At 42.9% G+C, this 18,688-nt stretch overlaps 1 protein-coding gene and 1 non-coding gene across 2 annotated transcripts in view; one reads left to right on the forward strand and one right to left on the reverse strand.

Moving 5' to 3' along the window:
- Positions 1–16,815, forward strand: part of NOP58 (NOP58 ribonucleoprotein) — a 43,904-nt gene extending 27,089 nt beyond the window's left edge. Inside the window, exons 12-15 of the mRNA XM_006273500.4 lie at positions 959–1,020; positions 5,313–5,446; positions 14,203–14,324; positions 16,351–16,815. Of these exons, the coding sequence (XP_006273562.1) occupies positions 959–1,020; positions 5,313–5,446; positions 14,203–14,324; positions 16,351–16,401 (369 nt within the window). The 3' untranslated portion in view covers positions 16,402–16,815. The remainder of the gene's footprint in view (positions 1–958; positions 1,021–5,312; positions 5,447–14,202; positions 14,325–16,350) is intronic.
- Positions 2,551–2,685, reverse strand: LOC132250477 (U4 spliceosomal RNA). The gene has a single exon (XR_009462203.1). It is a non-coding gene; the product is annotated as a U4 spliceosomal RNA (small nuclear RNA).
- Positions 16,816–18,688: the final 1,873 nt, after the last annotated feature.

Raw genomic sequence — 18,688 nt, forward strand, 5'->3', positions numbered from 1 at the left:
CAGATAAACTCCAAATGTGTTTCCCGTGTAAGACTGTAGTATATTCCTTTGTAAAGTTTTACCCTGAGGTACTGGCTGGAGCAGGTGGGGAATTTCAAGTTGACCCTGTTCTTCTCTTTGTTTTAGCTTTTCTTTATCTATACTTAGATGCATTGGAAAGCTTTATTTCTTAGCAAGAGAGGAAGTGAGACACCCTTACATTACACTGCATCACTCCTCTATTAACAAATTGCAAAGGGCAGCTTGATGGTCTGTGGCATCTTTTATTTCAAGGAAGGAAGCTCCTTGGAGCTTGAGGACCTTTTCATCAAGTGTTTCCCACTTGGCTTCTCCTATCTCTAAGCATCTTCCATTGTGCTCAACCATACTTAGTCTTCATACCTCTGGAGCCTATAAACAGTGCAGCTCTTGCCCAAAGAAGACATGCAGACCTCTACTGAGCACTAATCACCTTTCTTCTGAGCAGTAATCTTCCACCACTGAGCACTAATCACCTTGCTTCACAATAGTATTGCATATATCTGTACAAAGCATTGTACTCATGCAGAGATCACTGTCTTCTGGGTGGAATGTTGCATGCTGCCCCAAGGTGGTGGACCTGTTAAACTTTACTGGATACACCAACTAGAGGTCAGAAGTTCTGTGAAGGCACCAGTAAAGTGCAAAATAGGCCTCTGCACTCCAGGAGTATGTCCTGGATTATTGCTAGTCCCTGTGGAAACGAAGTGCACTTGGTATCTGCTTTTCCAGACCCAGATTATATGCTTTTTTTGCTTTTTACCTTTGTCCCAAAAGTAAGTGGTGTTAAGCTTTATTTGTAGCTGAGAGCATCTAGTTTCTTGCCAGGCATTGCATGCCTATCTTCCCAGTTTTAATTCCTTTCAAGGGCTGTGGAGTTTGTGTTCTCAATTGTTTTCATTATGAGTAATTTGTTTTCTTTTCTAAATTTTTGTCTCAGATAAGAAGAATAAGTGGCACAGGAAAGGCCTTGGCCAGGGCAGACAAATATCAGCACAAGAGGTGGGTAGTTTTCTGCTCAGCTTGGCTTAGTATAAATCTTTATTTTTATTACACAGACTTAGGTTTTTAGCTGAGTAGACTTCAGTTCCAGGAAACATTTTCCATGCTCCAAATACTGACTTTGTTCCCATTGTTAAATGCCATCTAGTGTGTGTGCTTGCGCATGTATATGTGTATGTATATATAATGTAAGTATCGTAAAACAGCTGGGTTAGGGTAACTGCTTTATACTCTCAGTGCAGGTTGCTCACATTCTCAGGGAACAAACAGCACGTTTAAGGTTTATCGGCCTTTGCTCTGAAAGTCTCATAGCTCTGGGAAGTAATGCATTACTCTTTTATTTAATGGAAGTTGGAATGAGTTAAACTTTAAAAAATGCTTGGTTTTGTACTTCATGCCACTTTTGAAAGTGTCATTGGAAACCTGCTTTCAGGGCACCACTTCCAAAAAACCCTTATCATTGTCTTCTGTTTTGGTTTACTCTGCAATTAATATTACTGTATCCTTGGCAGTACGTGGTGGGAAGCTGGACACGACATTGTTTAAACATTCAGTTTCTGGTATCTAGTGATGTTAGCAAATTGTAGCTCAGGAGGCTGAACATCTAAATATAGGAAATGATGGTGAAAAAGGGTTTACACTAGATAGATTTTTACATGCGAGGTAAGGAAAAGTAATAGAAACTAATGTTAAACTTTGCGTTTTTATTCTGTTGGATCATTTGTTGCAGGTGGCCATTGGTCATATGTGTAGCAGAAGCATGAATGCATGAATAGTTCCATTAGGAATTAACTAATGATGCTACACCCATGTGCAGTCACCAAGCAGCTGCCCCAGTCCTGTCTGCAAAAGCTGCAAATCTTCAGAAAAACAAAACCCAGGGCAAAAGACTCCCATCGCCCTCCAAAACCCCACCAGTAGCATATCTAATGATGGTGATGGTTTTCATATTGTGATTTATGGTAGGACTTGAAGTATAGAGAAGCCTTTGAAAATGCAGCCATAGCAGTAGTGAAACATCAGTGGATTTTAAAGGGGAATGATACCTATGATATGATCCTAGTATACCATAGCCTACTGAAAAAGGGTCTCTCGATGTTCTGTCATGATATGTTTGCAGAACTTGTCTACACTAGCCAAGGGACTCCAAGACAGGATGGAGGTGCTCAAAATAATTTCCAGCTGTGCTTCAGTCTCACCATCTCAAAATGCTTGTAAGAAGCATATCTCATGAGTAAACTCTGAAACACAGTGTTCCTTAATTTTTTCTTCAGAGGTGGCCATGTTCCTGAAAAGTAACAGCATTTCTCATGGCAGGAACTCAAGGCCCATAAACTGCAAATCAGCTTCTGCCCTGCAGTAATCTGGGTTTGGCAGAAAGAATCTTGGATACTGGGTGTTGGGAGTGTTAAGTGATCGTTCTTATCACAACTGAGCCAATGTTGAAGCAGGATATGAGCATCTGTTATAATCTGACAGAGCCCCTGTCTTCCCAGTCATGCTCAGCTAATTCCTGAGCAAGGTGGCAACGGCTAGTCTCCTCAGAAATACCCTTTTCACACTTCATTTAGGATGACAAGAATTTCTGCTATATGAAAGTTCAACTAGCAATAATCGCGCCTCGGCCAAGCCTCATGGGCTATGATACTGCCACTGTGCAGTTATCCATAAGCAGTAGGAGTACAGTTTCTTTTGAGAGTGGATCCATAATTGTTTCTTGTGGCACCCATGTGCATACAGTGAATCTTAAAATCAGTCCTAATGTATTTAGTTGAGGTGGGTTTCAGATAAAGCATCCAAGCATGTCCTTCTAAAGGACAGAGGGAGCCTTACAAGGGGTTAAATTTGACCATCTGTAATAGCAGGTTAAAGCTCATTGATTGTAAATAGCACTGTAGTGATGACCAAGAAGAGGGTTAGTTTAATCTGTTTTCTTCCTGTTTTCACAAAGTGAAGCATAGGTTGTATTAGGCAGAAGTGGTGTACATATCTAAAAAATATATACTGGATATACGCAATAGGCAGCACTACACACTCCACAATAAGGTTGCCAGACACTACCCAACGTAAGACCCTGATTTCAGTTGCTTACTATTTTGTCAAACTGCTTTTTTGGCTGAAGTTCTCCATGCTGGGTGTCTGCTGTGGGATGTTTTTTTGGGGGAAAAGTTTCAGCCAAAGTATTTTGTTTAACTGGTGGGATAAAGCTAAAGGGAACATTTATCTTGCCAAATTGAGACCATCACAGAGGAGCGCTGGGGGTGGTGACGGATGAGGGACATCTTCCCTTTCCCTTTCCTATGAGAGATGAAGATGCCAAGTATTTGGGTTGTTGATAGAGAACTCTGAAAAGACAGATGGAGGTGGGGTAGGGAACGGCACTAAGGTTAGAAGATCCACCTGGGGAACCCAGCTCTCTGACCTGCTAGTCTGTCAGTATCATGCTATTTGATAAAGCTGCTTTTTACATTTTTAAAAGTCTAGGATAATGTAGAAGTGCTGCAAGAGAATTATGATTGTCAAGTCAAGCAGTCAGAGGTTGGGAAATGCCAGAATCAAGGTTTCCAATGCCACTTTTATTTGATCCCCTTTGTGTGTGCATTACATGTAGTCCTTAATCACAGGACCATGCTGTTATGTCAGCAGGACCCGTGACACATTGAGTCATCAATTAATAAGCGGATTGAACAGAGGAGGAAAAAATGTGTACTCTGCTGCTCATTGTGTTAAAACCACACTTTGAAAACGGTTGTTTGTTTTCCTCATGAACTGCATTAATTTATACCAGTGTCGTAATAGATATATGTGAAGCACTTAATCTCTTTCAAACACCTTTTTGAGAGAAGTGTTTATTCCCACTTTACAGTGATAAAATTGAGGTACAGAGATTAAGGCCTGAAGTATTAATTTTGGGTGTTTAGTTTGAAACACCTGGGGCCCTATTTTTTTCCAAATACAAAGCTGTTTTGTAGCACTTTGATTGCCAAAGCACAGCTTCCATTGACTTCATTTGCAGCTGTGAGTGCTCAGCACTTCTGCAAATGTTTCCTTAGGGTTTCAGCATGGACAGCCAGACAGTAATTGCTGTGCAGTTCATAACTGCCTTGGAAAAGTTTCAGTTAAGTAGCATGTGCTCTGTGATGGGTTAGAATCCATTTCTCTAGTGCACCGTTCATCTGCTTGAATCGTGAGACTGCCCTTCAGTACCTGTAACCCATGTAATATTTGCTGCATGCATTCTGTCTTCTGCAGTTATTGAGGCCAGAGCCTCCTCAGTATGCAGCTTATATTGGTCTCCAGAACAGGTTGAAAAAACAATCTTTACTTCTGTGGTCATATAAATGTATTGTAATGTGTATGCCTGAAGAGCCTGAATTATGACTGTACCTTAATTCCAGTGTTTCCTTACTTTAGAATGCGTGACTTTGTACGCATTATGTTCTCTTAACATAGCTCCTTTTATGTAATTTGGGATTCTGTGTTTAAACCACAGGTCAGTCAGTAGAAATTACTGCTAACTGATTTGTCTTCAGACGAGGCACCTTAGCAAGTACCTGCCATTAGTTAAGATAACCCTTTGATTGCTCCAAGGGTTGGAAAAGATGTTGTAATATAGAAGATGTCTGACAACAGGAGTGGGAAGGGTAGAGAATTGTGGACATGCGCTAATGTGGGTAGCTGTATTGGAAGGTTCTAAAAGAAGCTGGAACTAAGCAAAGGCTGTCAGAGGGAGGACCTGCAGTATTTGGGAGGATAGTTCTGGGCTCTGATTGGAATGGCTTATCTAATTGTACTTTGCATATCTCTCCCTTGTTTAAACAACAGCACGTCCTTTCTGTATTTCTGGGAATGCTTGTGCACGCTACCAAGCAGAGGACCTGATCTACCAGGTCCCTTCCGACTCTAGAAATCTATGTGAAGGGAAAAGCCTTAACTACTTAGAAATCAACTGAATGGGTCATTTGAACTCTTTGATCAGAGTAGAATTGGAAATCTTTGACCCTTCTAATGCAAGCAAAAATTACTTTAATTTGAACTGGGCCTTTCCTTGCAAATGAAAGTTGTGTTTTGTAGAATATAATCCCAGTAGCTGTCCTGTCTCTGCAAACAGACCTGGCTACCACTAGTCCTTCTGACTCTTAGTTATGCCATTTTCACTGAGACTTTTCCAGTGAGATAATGTTGATAGGCAGTAGAAAGTGAGCATGTCACCTCTTTGATCTCATCTGTTATGCTGTCACTTTCTTCCTTCCTTTTTAATTTAACAACTGACTTTGTTCTCTTCATTCCAGTGAAGTGAAAACATTTGACCCATCTGGTGACTCTACGCTTCCTACTGTTGCAAAGAAGCGCAAAATTGAGGAGGTGGAAGAAGAGGAGACAGAGGTTAAAATAAAAGCAAAGAAGATCAAACTGGAACCCAAAGGTTGGTGTCTGCATCTCTCTGGTGTATGCATTTTATGATGAGATTTAGGGTGATGTTTAGCCTGTCAGTATTTGCATTTGTTTTCCAAAGTCTATAGACATTACATTTAAGAAAAGGAAAAACCAAAATATGGTCTAAAAATGGACTGTAATTAGATTGCTCATACAAAACTGTACTTTCTTTGTAGCATTGAAGTGTTTTTGGGTGGAGGGGATTTAAAACTCTGGCCTTGACTGTAAGTTACAGAATTACATCAGTGTGCTAACTTTTTATAGGTTTTAATGTGGGAGATTTGTTTTTGGTGTGTTTTTTTTACTAATATGGATAAATATTATCCAGTGGCCAGGGGACTATGTCCAAAATAGAGAAAAAATAGAATTTCAGATAAAATAAAGGACCTATAAAAATGTTATAAGGAGATTTTGCACCTAGACGTGTTTTAAAATGAACAAATATATATGTTCTACTGTACAGTGATAAATCTAAACACAGTTACCAGTTCATTCTGTCATGAGTTACCAGGTAAAAGACCTTGGATTCTAATTTTTGTGGGACCATTAGTTTCTATAATAAAGGTGCCCCCGGTGTCCCAAATCCATGATGCCCCTGGTGTCCCAAAGGCTACTGCTCTGCACTAGCTCTAGATACTCTCCCTTTACACTTTCCTGCCACACTTTGATGTAATAATTGATTTTTCAAAGAAAAGCTGCCCCAGAGCCCTTGTCCTACCTTCGTTAGCAACTCCCCTCCTGGACCCTGCTAGCCCAAATTCAGCCCTTCACTAGATGAGCTGTCCTGGCCCATACGTGCCTCAGGGCACCTGTTACCTTAATGGCTATTCGGGGCCTCCAACCTGGAGGACCCAAGTAATTATAGGCCTGTAAGCCTCACCTCGGTGCTCGGGAAGCTCTTGGAGAAGATCATCAAGGAGCATATCTGCAGGGGGCCTGCAGGGGAGATCATGCTCAGGGGCAATCAGCATAGGTTCACCAAAGGCAGGTCCTGCCAGACCAACCTGATTGCCTTTTACGACCAAGTAACTAAATCCTTGGATGATGGTGTTGCTGTGGACGTAGTCTTTCTAAACTTTAAGAAGGCCTTTGACACTGTCTCTCACCCCATCCTCATCAATAAATTAAGTGACTGTGCCATTGATGCCTGCACAGTTGGATGGGTAAAAAATTGGCTGGGGCACACCCAGAGAGTAGTGGTGGATGGGTTGTACTCAGCCTGGCAAGGTGTGAGCAGTGGGGTACCCCAGGGCTCGGTCCTCGGGCCTGTACTGTTTAACATCTTCATCAGCGACTTGGACAAGGGGGTGGAAAGCACGCTGTCCAAGTTTGCTGATGACACTAAGATGTGGGGCGAGATGGACACACTTGAAGGGAGAGAGAGGCTGCAACTAGATTTAGACAGACTATAAAAGTGGGCAGATGAGAATAGGATGGGGTTCAACGTAGACAACTGCAGGGTGCTGCACCTTGGGAGAAGGAATCTACAGCATACATACAGGCTGGGGAGTTCCCTTCTTGAAAGCACAGAGGCGGAAAGGGATCTCGGAGTCATTATTGACTCCAAGATGAACATGAGCCGCCAATGCCAGACCGCAGCCAGCAAGGCCAGCCATACCTTGTCATGCATCCAAAGGTGCATCTCAAGCCAGTCCGGAGAGGTGATACTCCCTCTCCTATGCGACTTTGGTCAGGCCGCAGTTGGAGTACTGTGTCCAGTACTGGGCACTGCACTTCAAAAGGGATGTGGCCAGCCTGGAGAGGGTTCAGAGGAGGGCCACCTGCTTGGTGAGAGAGCAGCAGGACAGGCCCTATGAGGAGAGACTGAAGAACCTGAACCTGTTCAGCCTCAGCAAGAGGAGGCTGAGGGGGGACCTGGTGGCTGCCTACAAGCTCATCAAGGGGGATCGACAGCAAATAGGCAGAGCTCTTTTCTCCCCAGCACCACCTGGAGTGACGAGGAACAATGGTCATAAGCTGATGGAGGAATAGGTTTAGGTTCAAGATCAGAAGGCAATATTTTACAGTTAGGGTGGCCAAAATCTGGAACCAACTTCCCAGGGAAGTGGTCCTCGCCCCTACCTTGGACATATTCAAGAGGAGGTTGGATGATCACCTGTCCGGGGTCTTGTGAACCCAGCATTCATTCCTGCCTGTGGCAGGGGGTCAGGCTAGATGATCTGTTTGGGTCCCTCCTGACCCTAGCTACTATGAAACCTCCGCTACAGCTGTGCCCAAGCCTTGTAGGTTTTACTCAATACCATTCTGTCCCTTGTAGAAGCCTCCACCTTTTCTCTGGCTGCAAGCCTTCAGCCCTGGCCCAGTGATTCAGGTCCAGCCTTCTTGCCTTCAGCCCTGTCAGTTGGTGGGATCTCTGGGCCTCTAGCCCTTTTCTCTAGCTGTGGGCCCCTGGCCCCAGAATTTGCCCTTCTGAGCAGCTGGACGACTGATCTCTTCCTTCCTGGGCTATGGTTCTTGCCCCTGTTGGGCTATGAGTTTGCCCCTCTTGGGCTACAGGCCCCTGACCCTAGTTCTCACCCCTGTTGGGCACTTGTTTTGCTCTTCTTGAGCTGCAGGTCCCTGATCCCTGGTTTTCATGCCTTTCGGGCTACAGGTCACTGGCCCTAGTTCTCACCCTATTTGGCCACTGGACCCTTAGCCCTTTCTTCACTACTCTTGCTGGCTGGGCTCACAACAGTCATGTGCCCCTCAGGCACAGCTGGGATCTCCACCTCCCCAATAGTTTGAAGCCCAAACCAACATCTAAATATATTCAAAAGGCAAGCCTTCCAGCAGTAACTAAACTAAAAGCCCTTGGGCTGTAACCCAGAACAGTCCCCCTCACTGACTCTTAGCATAACCCCCAGCTTGCTGGCTCTATGAACAAAGCTTCCCTTACTCTGGGCAGCTTCCCCTCGCTGCAAGTCCTCAGAGCATTACTGATGGCTCCAAAGCAGCCAGCCATGCACTCACTCCCTTGTAGACTTCCTGGTCCACAGCTTCTTCCATGCATAGTAGCTTGCAGGGCCAGACTGTTTGTCTGCTGTCAAGCACTGGCTTTATGCACCTGCTGAGCCCTGCCCTGACCAGTCATGCAACTCTGCAGCTCCCAAAAGGTGCATTCCCTTCTTGTGTCTGACCTGCCTGCTTTCTCAGTGAGGGCTTAGCTCAGTAGCCAGCCGTCCTTTGCTTCTGGGCCCTTACCTGTCTGTCTGGGTACAATTTGCTACTCTGCTGCTTCTCCCCAAGGAAGTTACCCTCTGAGGGCAGGTCTGCCTGCAGCTTGCTGCCTGTCTGTTTGCTGGTGGCCAGTTCATTAATAGTTAGGTAGTCTCTTGACTGGCTGCAGGTGTTCCGCTCCCCTTAATGCAGCTCCCGGCATTCCTGGCTGCCTGTCCTCTTGCAGCTAGACTCTGTTCAGCTGCCCTGGGTCCTAACTGCAGCTTTCTCTCCTCTTAAAGTGACAAGAGCCCCAGGCTCCCTGTTACAGGGTGCCACTAAAAAGTTCTCATTTTCTCCAGGCGTGCATGGATGCAGACATGCACATATGCATGTAAAGACTCAAAATAGATGTTTTAATCCTCTCTGTATCAAAGGAGAACACAGTAATTCAGGAGGGGAAAGAGATCTCTTTAACCCCACTCACTTTTGCATGTGTTTGAGTTAAGGTTGGCTGTGAGCTGCTTCAAGTTAAGTTAGCAACTGCACTGCTCGTCCCAGCTGGCAAAGCCTATAAGTGTTGCCAGAGCACAGAGATGCTTCTCTTTATCCCCCAGCCCAGGCTCCCGGCTGGCAGCAGCTACCCAGGGCCAGCTGCAGCTAGGAGGCTCCAAACAGCTGTGCCGGGCTCCGGAACCCTGCCATCACCTCTGTGCTGGGAGCAGGGGAGAGACTGGGGCTGCACTGCCTCAGGCCCCTCCCCTACCACCCGCACCGAGGCATGGACGCACACGCCAGTAGGAAGCTGATGCTGGAGCTCGACACGGCTGTTTGGAGCCTCCCGTCTGCAGTCAGCCCCAGCTCTGGGTAGCTGCTGCCAGCTGGCAGCCTGGGTTCCGTTGCTGGCGGCAGCAACCCAGAGCCAGGCCTGGCCATGGCATGCCGAGCAAAATGGCCTTGCGTGCCATGCTTGGCACATGTGCCAGGGGTTGCTGACCCCTGTGATAGAATAAGGATGTACTCTGATTTGCTTTTGAAGTACATGAGTCTTCTGCTCACTGCTGTTTCTAAGATCCTTCTGAATGTGTTCCCAGTGTCAAATTAACTCTCTTGATTATAGTCTTATTTTCATGTAAAGGCAGATTATGGAAATAATGCTATAGTATAAAAACCTGTTTTATACATCCTTATACCTCTTCCCCAAGACTTCCTCCGAAAATGTATTGCCTTGCAGATGTTTCTTGCAATATATAATCCCTCGTGGGGGTTGGGGGTTGGAATTATATTTGCAGTTCTAGTGTAAATATTTGTGGGCTCTGGAAGGTGAGTTTTATTGTTCACAAGCATATTAATAAATGTCATACCTTCAGTTAGAAACACTGTATCTGTCAGCTTGATTTAGGCTCATTGAGTACTGGTGCCTCTTTCAGCATCTGGAGGAGTGTGTAGAGCTTAACTATAGCCACTGGAAAACTTGAACCACCAAGAATTTCCTGGGCAGGAGTGACTTCAGGCTGATTGAGTGATTTGGCAAAGTTAAGTTGTGCTGACCAGGGCCCTTGGATTTCTCATAATCCCATGTACAAGGCAGAGAGAGTTCTGTTTGTTCCCAATGAAGTGGGAAATAATAGCTGGATATACAATCTAAAAGCTAGGATGATCCCCAGGCAAATTTTATTAAACAAGAACTAAAGACAGATTTTTTTAGGAAGAATTTCTTTAAAATGTTCTTAAAAGTAAATAAAAAAAAGTTAAGGTAGACAAAGAGTCTGAGATATTGGAACACAAAGTGGAGGGCATTTCAAACTTGTCTCATGCCATCCTTTTATTTCTCTCCTCCTTCACCAAAATAAAGGTGTACTTCTCTTGTAACGGCCAGTATTAGCAGTGTATAGGTTTTGCACTAATGTTTACAAGCCTACCATTTTCAGCTAACCCTTTTGTCAGCTCCATTTAGACGAGCTGTCTTTATTTTCTTGTTTCAGATGAGAACTGAGGCCCTAAAATGCTGGGTGCTGTACAAACCAAGGCAGTCATAGTTTCCAAGGTTTTGTTTACCTTTTTTATGCAGACCAGTCCCTTCTCATTGTCCCCTTATACCAATGGTTCTCTTAATGGTGCCATGAGATTCTCTCAAGGGTGTCGTACAATATTAGCACCATTAGGTGCGCAAATGCCAACATGATTCACAAGATAAACCCAGAAATTTCATATAAAAATCCATTGTGTCAAAAGCATTCTGACCTGTTGTGGTTTTTTCTTCGTTGCAACAGACTTGCTCTGTTATTTTTTTCCATAGTCAAAAAATTAGTGAAAGCTAAAAGCTGGTGTTTTCCGAGTGGTGCCTCGAATTCAAAAATGTTGAGAACCACTGCCTTATGCTTCTTAAATTCACACTCATAATGTTAATACTCACCTTTTGTGTCTACTTATTTCACAATGCACACTTCCAAGTCACCGTTGAACTATTAGAAACTAAGAATCACTGTCTTCTCTGTGTGTATAATTACAAAATAGATCTTTGCTTAGAAAAGTACCTGTATTCTTGTTTTCTCAATGTACATCCTACTCCTTTCAGCAGTCTATTCAACTAGATATCCACTGTAAATTCTCTCTACTTTACCATCTGACCATCCACTAAAATGTAATTTTGGCGTTCTAGACCGACTTTGACATAACTCTCTTCCAGTAGAGAACAGTTTCACAATTTTGGCAAATAGTTGTGTGTCATAAAGTGTACAAAACTGGAGCACATTCAGGAAGTTCATTTAGGGTTCTCTGGGCTTTCAAATCTTTTTTTTAAATGTAGTAGTCTAATTCTTTTTCTCTTGTGTTCCAGCATTATACAGACACCAACTTGAGTCCTTGTCTCTTAATAACCCACACTGGGAAGAACCTTTTTTAAAAGTCTCTTAAATTCCCCAAGGATGGCAGGGATATTCAGGGGAAGGGGCAATACCTGAGCTAAATTCTAATACTTTTTAATTGTTATTGTCCCTTTAACACCAGCCTGTTTTTAAACCAGTGGGGGGAAAATGGTATGAATCCTTAGAAGCTTACATGGTTAGACAGAATAATTGAGGCTCTTGCTAGCACTAGGGCTAGCCAGCACTTGCAGTAAAGCATTTTGCTTTCATTAAAGCTCATATAGTACACTGGTATGACTTCTGCTTGCAAGACAGGACTTTTGAGAGAGAACTGTCATCCTAAAGAAATTAATGGGGTGAACCCTGCAGGGTATGCAGCTTTAAATGACAGGGTTGTATATCATAGTGTTGTGTACTTAGCCATATACCATTTGACCTGTCATGCATGCTGGAAGAAATGAAATGATCTATATACAAAAGCTTGGTATGTAAATGGGTATTATTAAAAGACTGAACAGTGGACGTGCATGAATGGAACTTGGGGTACAGTCCCAGCACAGTGTAATGACATTAGTCAAGCTCAGTTATTGCAGTGCTGTTGAGTTTCAGTGCCTGATGGAAAAGGTGTTTGGCGTTCTTGTCAACTACCGTGTATTGCAAAGAAACCCCACTGAGCTGAATGACTTAAGTGCTGGACTGGGGGGAAAGAACAGAGTCCCAGGAGCCTTTATCTTTACTCTGTCCTGGTACAAACATTTGAAATCTTGTGATGAGCTCTGCTGGAAACAAGTAGTTTAAACCTTTATGAAGGCAGCCTTCCGCCAGCAACTTGACAAGGCTCACGAGTGTTGAATATATTAGCTCCCATAGTAATTTGTGTGACAGGTTCCCTTTGCCTAGTATGTCAGGCTGATGACACGCACAGTAATAGTACAGGCTCATTTTCCAAGGTAACACCCAGCACTGTGTCTGAAAATACGCTCTTTCACTTAGTAGTCCAGATGAATGAAAACTTGCAGTACAGCAATGGTGACTCAGAAAATAATGTATGCCCCCAATGTATACCAAAATAATTGTACACATACCATTTGTTTCAGGTTTTTCTTTGTGCATGTTATGAACAGTCACAAGTGATCCTATGATTGTTTTTGCATGTATTAGAAGCCGTGTATTTGCATGCTGGACTTACCTGGCTGACGCACAATATAACATTAATATATTGTACATACTAATTCCTTAATCTGGAACCCTCTAAAACCAATGTGGCTTTAAACATCTTTTATGTTGGAAAAGTGCAGATATTAACTGTGTTCTGCTGTAGACAAAGCCAAACATTTTGTTTACCTATGCTATTTTTGTCTTAAGATTGGACTTGAGGTAGATATTGATGCAGTCTTTTTGAGTTCTGTGTCTTGTTTGTTACTCTGAGGATCTAAATTTGTGAAATTGCAGCAGAACTAATAGAAGGTCGTGTATTATCACTTGGGTTTTTTGTGTGTGAGGCTTGCTTTTATCTTTTGCAGGTGTTAATGTGTTAGCTCTCCTATGCTTTCAAAATAGATTCTCTTTTTACTTTTTGGAGAGTGTTGTGAGAAGTGTTGTTTCCTCAAGTTGCATTTCTGGCAGCATCTGTACAGCATCACAGATGCTGCTGGTGTCAGCATGCCAGTTCTGTGGATGATGAAGAATTGATTGATGCATCCTGAACTTATGCATAGCAAGGTGTGACACTATGGAACCTAGTATTCAAGTCTGATTTAGTTAAGCAAAACATGTGATTTGGTAGGGTGCCAGTTGGAGCACAAGTGCCACATAAGGTGTCAGATCAGCAATAATTTCTGCTTATCTGCAGGTTCCTAAAGTTCTGTTGTCACTAGTAGTAACTTATACTGTACTTGCCTGTGTATTCTGATAAGATAACTGTTGGAAGATGGGTCTGAATAATAAGGTTCACAGAAGTTTAGGGCTGGAAGGGACCTCGTGAGATCATCAGGTCCAACCCCTTGCTCTGGGCAGGAAAGACTGCTGGGGTCAAATGACCCAGCAGTCTCCTTTTGAAGATCTTCAGGGTAGGTGCTTGCACACATCCTCACTCCCGACCCCTGGGGAGTCTATTCCAGAGTCTGGTGTCATGAACTATGAAAGGTTAAATTAGAGAGGCAAGAGTGTACCTGGGCTAGCCAGCATCCTATAGGTCATTTTTAGTAAATAGAATTTTCACTATATATCCAGTATATGTCCCTGTCTTTATTCTGTCTGAACAGGGGACGTATTTCTAGGTTTGCTCAGTCTTGCACATTAGCAAAATGTTGAAATGTTAATTGCAAATACTTCTGTTTGTGTAAGTCCACCTGTTATTAAAGTATTCCTGTCTATCTTTAATGTGTAGGCATTGGTATATTTCTTATATCTTGATGCTGGACTCAGTTGAAATCTGCTACTGGCTCAGTGAATTTGTGTTTGGATTTTGGTGTCCTTCAGCTGATTATAGTTGTGGTCAAAATAGTCTTAAACTCCTAATGCTGGGGAAGACCTCTCCTGTTAAGGACTGTGCCCCCAGGATAATTCAAAAACAAGTTGAAGTACTTTGATAAGTGGTAAAGGCATGCGGATCTATTTGGGGTGTTTGAGCCTCAAGCAGAGAATGCAAGCTATCCTTCTGCTGTAAAATATTCACGAGCACTGATATCATCTCCTTTTCCTTTTCTCCCTGGTACAGAACAGGCAAATGCAGAAGAAGGCGAAGTTGTGAAAAAGAAGAAAAAGAAAAAAGAGAAAAAACATAGAGCTGAGGAAGAGGCCGCTTTGGCTGAGGAGCCATGCACTAGTACAGAAGTTGAGGTGAGATGGGAATTATTCTAAATGCTTACTGTGGTACAATTCAGGAAGATATTCTTCCCAAAACATGGGGAAGAGGGGGAATACCCATAGCTCTGTGGAGAGGGCTGTTTGTTCCTTTGTTCATTTTATTTTGTAATGTTCGGTCTTGTAGCATACTAGAAGGCTCAAGTTAGAAAGTAAAATATAAGAAATTCAAGATCGTCTCCAAGTAAAACATCTTTTCCTCTTCTTCCATACAATTACATCCCATTCCCAGACTTACAACTCCACCTTCTAAGCCTGGTGTAATGGCCACCTTTCTTTGAGATGACTGGGCAGGGCATCCTCCAGAACAAATGAGGCATCTCTAAATTAGTCAGGATTCCTGCACCCCTCAAGCTGGAGTGCAAGTACATGGTGCTGTGAATCCTTTAGTCTCCTAAATGGTAGTTGTGTGCAGCCACTGAATGGATCTAGCTGCAGAATTTTGAAGTACTAAGTAGATGATGTTCTTTAAAAGGGGATTTTCCTTCCATCTGTTTCGGGCACCCATGCTAGCTAAAGTTGTGAGCTACTAGTACAGGGGTCAGCAGCGTTTTTGGGCAAAGCTCCAAAAACATCCACATCCTCAACTTGTAAGATGTTGGCATGCCAGGAGCAGGTGCGGGGGAGAGCTGGGAGAGGCCCAATCCTTGTTGTGGCAGTGCAGCCCTGACCCCTTGCCCACTGTCTGCCCTGAGGTGCACTTGTTGCTGGCAGTGAGTGTGTACGTACGTCGTGGCAGGGAAGGGGCTAGGCATGAATGCCAAGTGCCCTTGGAGACTGGGGGGGGGCACGGTAAGCTCCCTCAGGCGGCCACGGCACTGTTGGGGGGGCGGGTGGGGGGGAGCACTGACCAGCGGTTGGCGACCACCCACAGATGGCGTCAGCAGCGTCAGCCAGTGGCAAACACACACACACCCCTCCACCACCCGGTGAGGGGGCAGAGGGTGGCAAGTAGCGACAGCCCACAGGCGCTGCTGGCAGTGTCAGCTGTGCCTTTTCACAAGGGGTGCACATGCACCTGTGTGCACCCCCTGTGCATCACCAATGGGGCTGGGGTTGCACTGCCACAAGGTTCAGGCCGCTTGCAGGTCCCCCCATTGTTTACCCTGATGCACACATGCCAAGCAAAATGCCTTTGTGTGCCATGCCTACCCCTGTGCTAGCAGTTTCTCCCACCGTGGGGGATAAGACATTTTTGAGAGCTATAAGTAGGGACCTACCTAAATCATGGAGGCTGCCTCCACTTTTGCAGTCCTGGCACAGCATCCAGACCATTTTCACAGCACTTTTGAATCCCAGTGTCAAGCAGGGGCAGAGCCAAGAGAAGCACCACCGAGGCTGCAACTCCAACTCCACTGCAGCCCCCAATGGAACCCTGAATCCCAAAATTCTTTATCTTTCTTTCTGTGGCCTAAATCCCACAGCTCTCTAGTACTTCAGTGGATGGAGGAACAGCAACTGGAGAAAAGATGACTTTTTTAAAATCGTTGTGTGCGCGCTGTGGATCAGAAGGCTTGAGAATGTTGATGATGCAGCCACCTAAATGTAAATGCACGTAATGCACAGTGTAGGCTAGAATTGTAAATGGTACCATTCAGAATGTTCCTGTGGCCATAGCCTGAGTTACAAACCAGCTCTGGTTCTGCCAAGTTCTGAAATATGTGGCAAAACCTAAATGACAGATTGATGTTATAGCTGGCAGTTTACTCCCATGTGGGTTTAGGAGGAGAGTGTCTTGTTTTGCAAGTGTTAAATGCCCTGATTTGGTTCCAGGCTTCATCATGCCCTGTTTTGCATTACATGAACCCAAGGTTAACAGTTTTGTGAGCATACTTTTTGAAGTCTTAAGGAAGGAAATTAATGTGATGTGTGTCCCTAATGACTGTTAATGCCTACTAAGCCCCTTCAAACATGAGCCTTCTTCCTGCTTGTGCATACTGCTGTGCTTTGTTATCTGTTCTATTATTGTTTGCTTATATCAATATTTTTGTTTAATTTTCAGAGTTCAGAGAAGAAGAAGAAGAAGAAGAAAATCAAAGAGCAAGAAGACTAAGAGGGAAAATTGAACCCTTTTGGTCTCTGCTTCTCATACTATTCTCTGGAACAGTTTCCCTTAAGTTCTTCTTCAGAACCTTCCTGTACTGAGAGGGAGGGCAAGTGGAAGATGAATTTGACAGCCATCTCCTGTGTTTTCCTAGAACAGAGTATTTCAATTGTCTCTGCTCCTAGGAAGGCCACTAACCTTTTATAATTCCTCTAATTGATGAGGTCACAATATGTCCTTTACTCTTACAGTCATTTCTTGTGATAATAAAAAAACTTGCCTTTTGTATAGATTTTTGAGCCAAGTTTTGTTTTACCTTATTCCAGTTTGTTGGCACGTAACTCATTTCTGTAACATTTCTACATTCATTGAATTATGTTCAGTTTATAACCAGTAAAAGAAAAGAAAATCTGGTATTCTCAACCTTTTTTTTTTTTTTTTTTTAAGCTTAAATGTTCTTATAGTGATTGTCTATAAAGATGGGTTCAAAACCTGTCATACTGCTCCTCCTGCTCTAACGTTGTAAATAGTTATTTATAAGAATTTTGGGAAAATGCATGTATAGAATGGATGAGCTACTTTCTCAGCTATGTACAGTGCAATGGTCATGATAAACGTTTGGAATTTGGAAGTGATGATTACAGAATGACTGACAAAATTGAGATGCATGTGTTTTGAAGTAATAGGAGTTACCTTCCAGATTGTCATTGTTGTCATGACCAAGCCTTAGAGTAACTCAGTTTTTTGCCACTTAAATACAAAGGATCATATTCATCAACAGCCTAATGAATAAGCTAAAAAAGGAAAGCTTTTTCCTATTATAGAATTATTACTTGAGTTATTTCTGCTATTAAATGTAATTGTTTCTGGGTAGTAGATATATTAGCATGAGATTTCAGAAGACTAATAGTTGATCTTGAAATATGGAGTTTACAACGGATAAGTAAACTTAATCTTTTTTCCCACCACTTAGTACAGATTACTTTTGCTTATAACCTGATGCATTCTTTTTTCTTATTATTTCTATAAGCCATTTTATATTCTTCTTAACCAAGATGACAGGTGCTCTGTCTGGCTTGGAAGACATTTGTTATCTTATGATAGCTGTAGGTTTTTATAATGATTTTCTGCATCAGATAATTTATTGTCCAGCTTTTCCCATTTAACTACATTCATACATTTTAATTGGTTCAATGTAAACAGATATGTTGACTCTCTATAATGAAAATGTTAAACAATTGCTGTAGTTCACCATGTTGGTATAGAAGAGGTAAAATGTATTCCTTTCCCTTCCCCCTCACTGTCTGGAGAACACCATAGTCACCTTTTAAAGTTCCACTATGGGAAGAGGTATGGTGCCCCTACTGGACAGAGCTGCTCAAGAGATGCTCTGATTCAGTATATCAGAGTCCCATTTTTGGCCATATTCCTGTGTGGCGCACACTGCTTTTCCTTGGTAGGTCAGGATTGGTGGGTATTTGTGAAGCTGGTGTAGCCCATGCTGTTTTTTCACTGTCAAGACCTCAATGCAAATGGAACTCTTGGCCAATACAAATACTGAGAATTTACAGGCCATTTGTTCTCTTGCTGGCCTAGTAAAATTGTATAATAAACCTGAATCAGCAGACAGGTACAATTATCCATGACAAGATGGAAATCTTGGTTATGATGCCCTTAGTCTCTTTTATTAAAAATGTATTTTCAAATACAAATCTTTACAGGCATGAGGCTTCAATATCCTCTTCACTATTAATATAATCACTTCCCCAACAGTCTGAGATAAATTATGTATGTGCTGCTCAGGAACTGTCCTAGATAATTCATCCCAATGAGAAAAATGCTATGAACATCTCAGTGGCTAAATAGAAGTCTAAGAGATCAGGATTTTTACAAAGATTATTCTGTGCTGCTACATTTTTTTTGTTTTCCTTAAATCTTATTACTTTTATAATAAGCAAAAATGTGTTTTATCTGTGTTCTTTTATTTAACATGTTTCAGTGAAACATTTAAAAGCCAGGCTCCACCATCCAAGACAACACATTACTGCCAAGTCATGCAGAAAATCTTGGAATTGTTTGGCTCTGCCTTTCCTCCTAGGATGGTGAATCAAATTAAATAGAATTTACCTTAATCTGTCCCTGAATCCAGGTTTCACCCAGGGTGCCTCCAGATCCTTTGAAGGGTGCCCTGAGATAAGGAGATAACCACAAGAAATGAGCAGGTTTTAGGGAAGAAGCACAGATACGGGCTTCCTTTCCTGGCCTTTCCCCTGCCTGCATCACCCAGGCCCCTTTG

The sequence above is a fragment of the Alligator mississippiensis genome, chromosome 4 (genome assembly GCF_030867095.1).
Source record: "Alligator mississippiensis isolate rAllMis1 chromosome 4, rAllMis1, whole genome shotgun sequence".
Lineage (NCBI taxonomy): Eukaryota > Metazoa > Chordata > Crocodylia > Alligatoridae > Alligator > Alligator mississippiensis.